We start from the raw sequence: 9,676 nt of genomic DNA, 5'->3' as shown, positions 1-9,676 counted from the left end.
CAATAGAGGACTGAGCAGGAGAAACAAAGATTTAATTGGCCTAAAGATGGTAGATGAAATCATGGATGTGGATAAAACTGCCAAGGAAAAAGACATCAGTGAGAAGGCAGCCAGAGGAGTCTGAAGAATTAAAAGGAACAGAGATGTAGGAGGAAAACCAGATGCTGAGTCATCATGGAGTCCAGGGTAGAGTTTTTCATGGCAAGTAGTCAATGATGATGGTTATTGAAGACCTCAAGGGAAGCAGCTTCAGCTGGTGATGGAACCTGAACTGAGATGGTGGAGGAGAGGAAATAAAGACAGATTTAGACAGTTTTTATAAAAAGGTTTGGCTTTGAAGGAGGGCAAAGAGATGAAGGGATGTAGGATTCAGTAGAGGTCAGGAAGTGGACTGAGACACACCCAACCATGTTTCAATGTCAACAGATGACCCAGTCAAGAGAAAACAACAGTGAAAGAATTGATAACTGATCATGGGGGATTCCTGAGGAGGAAGGAGAAAATAGATACAAAAATACATGAGGTAAGGTTAGCTTTTAGTTGGAGGAGGGCCAGCTTTTGTAATTTAACAGGTGAGAGGCAGAGCAGTCATGTGGACATAGGTTTTAGGTTTGGTGGTAGGAAAGTAAGGGAATTCATAGCCAAGCATAGGTTTTCTCTGGAAACAAAGTTTGCAGTCCCTGTGGGACACTCAAGGCCCCAGTGGAGATATCCAGACAGCAGGTGAAGTTCAGAAGACAGGACTAGGCTGGAGACAGTAATTTGAGTGTCCTATACAGAGAGTGGAAACAACTCAGGATCTGGGAAGATCCTCTATCAGTTCCTAGCATATGGGGAGAAAGGACATAGGCAAGATCATTTAGGGCAATGGACCACCCACTACCCAATCTGATTTGTAATTCACTACACACCTGGGTGGGGCCTGAGAGACTGCATGAAAACTGCAATGTCCTTTGGAAAGAGGTGGTCACATTTTGTTAATTATGTCCCTAACATAGAGAAACCTTAACAAAGTGCTGTGGCAGGAGGGTGACAAGGGCCTTGGGCAACATTTACCCCCAGAATAGACTCTGGAAACACTTTTATTTCCGGGTAGAAAGGTGTGATGAGAATCTGTAAGCTGGACTTTCTAGTAGTTAGGAATGGGGCGAGAAGGAAACAGCTCTCAGATTTAACTTTCTCGGGGTTGGTTTCTGAGTGTCCCTGTGTCCTGTGCTGGATGGAGATGTTGGCATCATGCCTGTTAGGGGCGACTTCCTCTTCTTGTTGAGGGGAAGAGGAGCGCCTTTCGTGGCCCCAGTTCAGCCCCAGGACCAATCTTTTGGTGCTCATGACAGAGAAGGTTTGGGAGTTTCAGGGCGTTCAACACCCTAATCCTCTGCTTGCCTCCCACCCCTAGGCCACCCCTTCATAGCATGAGGACAAAAGGTGCTTTATTGCAATGTTTTTATTGCATTACTGGAGCAAGTTGGCCAGACTGTTCCCTCTTGGGGAAGATAAACAAAAGACTGAAAAGTATCTCCCCCATCACTTTCCCCCCACCCTCCCCCACAACTGCACAGCAATGTCTGAACACATCTGGTGACAAGAACAATTTGCAAAAGTGGTCTAGGAACTACATTATGAACTGTCCCAACACAAGACATATAGTTGGCTTCTTTGTGAATCAGATATTTTTACATAAACTACATGGTTGGGATTTTTTTTTGTTGTTTTTTTTGTTTTTTTGTTTTTTTTTGTTTTTGACTACATCAAAGACAGTAGAAGAATAGTTTTTCACAAGTAACAACAGGGCACCAAAGTCACATGCTGGAATTTGTAAGGAAACAAGGTTTGTCACAAGTGGCTGCAGCTACAGCAAGGATGAGCAGTTGGCAGCAGAGAGCTCAGCCAGGCCTCCGTCTGCACCCTCTGCTTTGAGGCCACAGAAGCCTTAATAGAGGCCTACTCTGGAGTCTTAACTGGCAACAAAGACCACCTCAAAAACCAAGAATTGTCCAGATGCAATTCTTGGCCCAAGAGGACCCATGGGGCTGGTTCCTTGCAGCAAGAAGAGGAGACCTATGGAAGACACCACATTTGGCTATCAATGCCTTTAGAGCACATGAGGTCCAAGGTAAGTGGGAGGTCCCAACAAGGCTTGGAGATGGAGTAAAGGTGGTATTAGGAAGTCCTCAACCTTGGCCAAATCAGTGGTAAGGACACAGCTAGCCTATACAGTCCTGAGGCCTGGCCAAAATTTAGCATCTGTGATCGGGAAGAGACCAAGAGGACTGTTCTGTGATGAAATCTGTGCCTGGAAAAGATGGGCCTAGGACCTGTGTTCAGCAAGCCTCAAGCTGCTTCCATGCTGGTGGCTGGCTTCCCTAGCCAGAAAAACAACAAGCCCCTCTGGTCTTTGTCTCTTTACTCCCTGCTTCAGTGAGGCTGTAGTTAAGATGCCGAGAGAGAGTCCCAGGGTCCAAATCATGGGACAGGACACAGAGCTACACTCAGATGAAGGACCATGGAGTAAAAGAGCTGCATGCTACCCCTCCAAGTGGCTAGTAGACTGGTCCCCTATGCCATTTCCACTGGCTCAGGATCAAGCAAGTCATGTGGCAACTAGTCAGAAAAGATATTTTCCAATTTCTCAAATGATCCCTAAGGCCTTAGTTCCCACAAAGCAACAAATTCAAGAATAAAAAAACAGGGAAGAAAAAAGTGAAGGAATGTAGGACTAAAAAAGAAGAGTCTTTCTCTACAAGCCAGCCCTTATTCGAAGTGTAAATATTAGATGGTGCTAGCTCTCTCCCTACACACCCTTAATGTCTGCCTGAAAAGGAGCAACACATGGTTCAATGTCACAGGCATGTATCCTTACTCCTGTTTTATTTTAGAAGAGACACTTGGAACTCACTAAATTTTAGTACCAGAAAGGAGGGATTTCTTGCACCCAATCTTGAGCACCCAACTGCTTAAGCAGGTTCAATACCAGGTACAAGGCCTAGCAGCAACTAAGCTGATACTACCCCGTAAAACTTGCAAGATTTCAAGCTGGCAATGTGGAGAAGGGATGTGCAGTTGGCTATCGTTAAGGGCTTAAGTCAGAATGGGACACTGGAGGGAGGAGTTCATTTGTCTGCCTCACCTAATCCTGAAACTGCTATGTAACCAAAGAAAAACCAAAGATATGCCCTTTTCTTCCTATCCTCATTGTTAGTAACTCTGGAGGTCTTTCCAAAAATTGTAAGCTATTTTTGCATCATGGTCCATTCTAGACCCTGTCACCAAGATAAGTGCTCAGGGAAAGTATTTCTTTCTTTTATCCCACAAACTAGAACTTTCCTAGGTAAGCCTTATGTACCAAGACCCAGATATTGGCTGCTTCTGTAGCTCAGCCAGGATGCCTGACTGCACAGCTTTGGACTCAAACAGCTGACTCACTCTGAACCTATTATGGTTCCAGGACTGGCTCGGAGGCAGCTGGACTCTATTTGTTGAATGAGTGTGGACTGATGGGGGTGGGGCATAATGGAGGTAGGAGTAGATGCCTGCCTCCAACTCTGCTCGCTAGCTTCACTCAGCTGGAAGGTTTAAACCACATGGAGCAGAAGATTCCTGGCCTAAAATCAGGGCCACTGAAGCATGAGGACAGTCTGTGCACATTATCTTAATGGCAGGCTCACAAAAAGGCAAAGTGAAAAACTTCCAGATGGCTTTTACTAACAGTCTAAGCTCCAAGCCATTATTTCCTCTCCTTGCAAAAGTTTCAGAAACCACTGTATGGAAGCACATGGGTGATGTAGATGACCCCCAGCCTCTGGGTCTGTGAATTATTGAGGTCCCTGACAACAGTCTGGCTCCCTTCCTGCTACAACCTTAGCCACCTAGATCTCCCCTAAGCCTTACCCAGCAAAGGAGAGGAGATGAAGGGAAATTAAACCACGTTTACTGTTTCTGCAGGGCATTTAAACTTGGGGAAGCACATGTAAGACTGTTGTTCTATATCATTATTTGGTATATCAAGCCATCTAAAAGCACTGGATTGCACCTTTTCTTTACTCATACAAACAAGTTACAAAGGTTTCAAACAATAGATCATTCTTTTAAGGAAACACCACACAAGCACCAACTTCATTTTATGATTCAAAGCTCACCATGCCCACAAAAAGAACACTATTCCTCATCTCTGAGAAACAAGGGTGGGGCAGAAGGAGTTGCACTGACCAATTTTAGTGTTTGCTAAAACTAACAAATTCTAGTTTTCCTTTCAAGTTTTGGTACAGAAGTGTGCATTCAGATACTAGTGCTGTCTTTTCCATCAGACCTTAGTCTGGCAACAAATATTATTCTGCTGAGATCAATTTGGTTTCTAAACATAATGCTTCTTTAGAGGAAGGAGCCACTGAGATGCTGACGCCTAACTTGTGTTAGTTAATAAAGTACCTCCAGTTGAAGGTGTTTTTACCCCCTTGACTAAGATTCTCTAAATGAAATCCCAAGCCTCCTCATTTTCCTTTGGTTGTCTTTTTCACCAAATGCCATTCTACCACAGAACCAAAACAGACTTCTTTTTGGGAGGAAGTTAAGAGAGACTGCCAGATCAAAACAGAACTCCCCAAAGAGCCATGCCCCTGCCACATTCTCAGAGTCGAAGACCAAAAGAGGACAAGGACTCTTCAGAGATTTCCAAGATATAAACCCCCACCCCCATCAAACCTAATACGTTCTGCTGAGGGTGCCTGGCTAAACAAAACAAAAACCCCAATGAAATAGGCTTTCCAGAAAACAACATCTGCTTCCAGCTCCCTATGTCGGTGCAGCGGCAGAGCGGAGTCTCAGAGAAGCTCAGGCTTCTTGCGCCCCCATCCTGGCAGGCTGCTTCTCGGCCTCTCCACATTCACAGGATCACTTCTTGTGCAAAACAAGCAGTCTACGTAGAAAGAATGCCCTCATAGTCTAATAAAAACTGTAGGAAAAAAATGCTAGAGAGCCACCTCTCTTCCCACTCCCTCTTTATCTGCAGAACGAGGGCATCTGTGCATGGACAGGGTAGGCAAGCCGGACATTGAGGGAGTCGTTGTGCTGAACAAGGGACGTCTGCTGGTAATGGAGCACCAGCTCCTTCAGCGAGCTGTACAGGTTGTAGGGCTCTGCGAAGCCATAGCCCCGAGCAGTACTGTAGATCACACAGTGCTTCACTTCCCCATCGGCACTGCCAAGACACAACACACAAACACCACAGGGAATTAGAGCAGGGATGATAAAGAGACCCTAAATGACCAAAAGTCTGAACAATTTTTCTGCAAAGGAAGAGGTTTAGCAGTAAATTTGTAAAATGTCACATCCATGTGTGTCCCCTCACCCCCCTTACAGACTTATCACAGAGGCACCTTTCACCTCCCACCAAGACATGGCAGAAGGAAAATGGATGGTGGCATATAATCACTAAGCTGTGAAGCTTCGTGAGGCAAGATGCACTGGAAAGAGAACCTTTTTTTTTTTAAGTATACAAATCAGTGATTTTTAGAATATTCACAAGGTTGTGGAAAAATTTCCAGAATATTGTCACTACCCTAAAAGAAACCATGTACTCATTAGCAGTCACACTGTATCCCTCCTCCCCCTGGACCCTAGCAAACACTAACCTACTTTCTGTCTCTATATGGATTTGCCTATTCTGGAATTTCACATAAATAGAACACACAATATTGTACAACCTTCTGTATCTGGTTTCTTTCACACTTAGCACATTTTCGAAGTTCGTCCATGTTGTAGCCTGTATCAGTTACTTCATCTTGTGGCCGCATAATATTCTGTCTGGATATACCACATTTTATTTATCCATTCATCGACTGATGGGACAAGTGGATTGTTTCTATTTTTTACTATTATGAATAATGTTGCTCAAACATTTGCCAAGTTTTTGTATGGATTATGTTTTTAGTTCTCTTGGATACAGAGCTAGGATATAGAGCTAGGGGTGGAACTGCTGAGTCATATGGTAACTCTTTTTAACTTTTTGAGAAACTGCCAAACTGTTTTCCAAAGTGGTTACACCATTTCATATTCCTGCCAGCAGTGTATGAGGGTTCCAATTGCTTTACATCCTTGTCAACACTTGTTATTGTCCATCCTTTTTATTATAATCATCCCAGTAGTATCTCATTGTGGTTCTGATTTGCACTTCCCTAAGGACTAATGATGTGAAGCATCTTTTCATAGACTTACTGACCATTTATATATCTTCTTTACAGGAATGTCTATCCATTTCCTTTGGATAAGTACCCAGTAGTGGAATTACTGGATCATATGGTAGTTCTATTTTTGAGGAACCACTGCCATACTGTTTTCCAGAGTAGCTGTATGAATTTGCATTCCCACCAACAATGTATAAGGGTTCCTTTTTCTCCATGTCTTCACCAACACTTGCTGATTCTTGCATTTTTTATTTTAGCCATTCTGACAAGTGTAAAGTGATAGCTCATTGGGGCTTTAATTTGCATTTCCCTGATGATGAGTGGTGTTAAGCACCTTTTCATGTGTCTGTTGGCCATCTATATTTCTTCTTTGCAAAAATGTCTATTCATGTTCCCTGTCCATTTTTAATTGCATTATTTGGGGGTTTTTTTGTGTGTGTTGAATTGTATAAATTCTTTATATATTTTGGATATTAACCCCTTATCAGATATGTCATTTGCAAATGTCTTCTCCCATTCAGTAGGTTGCCTTTTTGTTCTGTTGATGATTTCCTTTGCTGTTTAAAAAGACAGGCTTGGGGCGCCTGGGTGGCTCAGTCGGTTAAGCGTCCGACTTCGGCTCAGGTCACGATCTCGCGGTATGTGAGTTCGAGCCCCGCGTCGGGCTCTGTGCTGACTGCTCAGAGCCTGGAGCCTGTTTCAGATTCTGTGTCTCCCTCTCTCTCTGACCCTCCCCCGTTCATGCTCTGTCTCTCTGTCTCAAAAATAAATAAAAGTTAAAAAAAAAAAAATTAAAAAAAAAAAAAAAAGACAGGCTTACTGCAGCATTATTTACAATAGCCAAGATATGGAAGCAACCCAAGTCCATCGATACATGAATGAAGAAGATATGGGAGATACATACACATACATACAAAATGGAATATTAGCCATTAAAGAACGAGATCTTACCATCTGCAAAAACATGGACGGACCTGGAAGGTATGATTCGAAGTGAAATCAGAGTAAGACAAATACTATATATGATTTCACTCATATATGGAATTTAAGAAACAAATGAACAAAGGAAAAAAAGAGATTAAAAAAAACCCCAGACCCTTAAGTACAGAGAACTGGTGGTTACCAGAGGTAAGGTGGGTAGGGGGATGGGTGAAATACATGAAGAAGATTAAGAGTACACTTCTCTTGGTGAATTTTGAGAAATGTATACAATTGTTGGATTATATAATACACCTGAAACTAATAACACTGTATGTTAATTGTACGTGACATTTTGTTTAAATGTCTATCCAAATCACCCATTTTTAAATTGGAACATTTGTTTTTTTCCTGTTAAGAGTTATGATTTATGATTTAGACATTAGTTGCTTCACAGATATATGATTTACAAATATTTTCTCCTATTCTGTGGGTTTTTTCACTTTGATAGTGCCCTTTGATATAAAAAGTTTTTAGGGGTGCCTGGGTGGCTCAGTCAGTTGAGTGTCCAACCTCAAGCTCTGCACTGGGCTCTCTGCTGTCAGTGCAGAGCCCACTTGAGATCCTCTGTCCCCTTCTCTCTCTGCCCCTCCCCTGCTCATGTTTGCTCTCTCTCAAAAATAAAACATTAAAAAGAATAAAAAAGTTTTTAGTTATGGTGAAATCGAATTTATTTCTTCTTTTTTTATTTATTTTTTTAAGGTTTATTCATTTTTGAGAGAGACAGCACAAACAGGGGAGGGGCAGAGAGAGAGGGAGACACAGAATCTGAAGCAGGCTCCAGGCTCTGAGCTGTCTGCACAGAGCCTGACGCGGGGCCCAAACCCACAAAACACGAAATCATGACCTGAGCCGAAATCGGATGCCTAACCAACTGAGCCACCCAGGTGCCCCTATTTATTTCTTCTTTTGTTGTTTGTGCTTTTGGTTTGTAAGAAACCATTGCCTAATCCAAAGTCACAAGGATTTATGCCTATGTTTTCTAAGTATTCTGTACCTTTAGCTCTTACATTTAAGTCTGTAATCCATTTTATTTATATTATTTTTTAATGTTTATTTATTTTTGAGAGAGACCACAAGTGGGGGAAGGGCAGAGAGAGAGGGAGACACAGAATATAAGGCAGGCTGCAGGCTCTGAGCTGTCAGCACAGAGCCCCATGTGGGGCTCAAACCCATGAACCATGAGATCGTGACCGGAGCTGAAGTCAGACACTTAACCAACTGAGAGTCACTCAGGTGCCCCACTGAGTTATTTTTTATATATGGTGTGAGGCAAGGGTCCAACTTTATTCTTTTGCATGGCTCTCCCATTGTTCCAGCTCCATGTGTTAGAAATGACTATTTTCTCCACATTGAATTGTCCTGAGACCCTTACTGAAAACCAACTGACCATGAATGTAAGAGTTTATTTCTTGTTTCTCAATTCTATTCATTGATCTACATCTGTATCCTTGTTAGCACCTCAGGATTTTTATTACTAAACCTTTGTTGAGTTTTGAAATCAGGATTTCAACTTTTTTCTATTCTTTCAAAGACCATTTTGGCTGTGCTAGATCCCTTGCTCTCTCATGACATTTTGTCAATTTCTGCAAAAATCCAGCTAGGATTTTTTTTTTTTAACTTTTTAAGTTTATTTTGAGGGAGAGAGCACACGCGTGTGCACAAGCAGGGTAGGGGCAGAGAGAGAGAGGAAGAGAGAATCCTAAGCAGGCTCCATGCTATCAACACAGATCCCAATGCAGGGCTCGATTTTGCGAACTGTGAGATCATGACCTGAGCCAAAATCAAGAGTCAGATGCTCAACCAACTGAGCCACACAGATGCCCCTGGGATTTTTGATAGGGATTACATTGAACATGTAGATCAATTTGGGAAGTTATTTCCATCTTAACAATATTAAGTCTTTTAATCCATGAGCAGAGGAGGTCTTTCCACTTATTTAAGGTGTCCCTTTAAGTTCTTTTAATAACATTTTATAGTTTTAATCCTAGGTATTTTTGATGATATTACAAATGATATTATATGCCTTCTTCATTTTGTTTTCAGATTGTTTATTAATGGTATTTAGAATCCTGATCTTTTAACCTGCAACCCTGCCGAACTTTAGCTCTAATAGTTTATATTTTCTTTACCAAACTGGATGCTTTTTATTTTTCTTGCCCAATTACCCTAACTAGAACCTTGTATACAATGATAATTAGAAGTGGTGAGAGTGGATATCTTTGTCTTCTTCCCGACCTTAGGGGAAAGGATTCTTTCACCATTAAGTATATTAGCTCTGGGTTTTTCATAGATACCCTTTATCAGGTTGAGGAAGTCCCCTCCTATTCCTAGTTTGTTCAGTGCTTTTTTAACTTGAAAGAGCACTAGATTTTGTCAAATGCTTTTTGTGAGTCTACTGAAATAATCATGTAATTTTTGTCCATTATCCTATTAATGCAGTATATATTCTGTTGATTTTTTTTTTAATGTTTGTTTATTTTTGAGAGAGAGAGAGCACAAGCAGGGGAAGGGCA

The 9,676-nt window shown here is 41.9% G+C and overlaps 1 protein-coding gene across 2 annotated transcripts in view; it reads right to left on the bottom strand.

Moving 5' to 3' along the window:
* Positions 1-1,682: 1,682 nt before the first annotated feature.
* Positions 1,683-9,676, bottom strand: part of PIK3R3 (phosphoinositide-3-kinase regulatory subunit 3) — a 132,309-nt gene continuing 124,315 nt past the window's right edge. For both annotated transcript variants that reach the window (XM_049618645.1, XM_049618646.1), the window contains one exon: positions 1,683-5,197. In XM_049618645.1, coding sequence (XP_049474602.1) covers positions 4,999-5,197 — 199 coding nt within the window. In that variant the 3' untranslated portion in view covers positions 1,683-4,998. The remainder of the gene's footprint in view (positions 5,198-9,676) is intronic.

This window comes from Panthera uncia (assembly GCF_023721935.1).
Source record: "Panthera uncia isolate 11264 chromosome C1 unlocalized genomic scaffold, Puncia_PCG_1.0 HiC_scaffold_4, whole genome shotgun sequence".
In the NCBI taxonomy this organism is placed as follows: domain Eukaryota; kingdom Metazoa; phylum Chordata; class Mammalia; order Carnivora; family Felidae; genus Panthera; species Panthera uncia.
The sequence above is the reverse complement of the archived record's forward strand: the minus strand, read 5'-3'. Positions and strand labels throughout refer to the sequence as shown.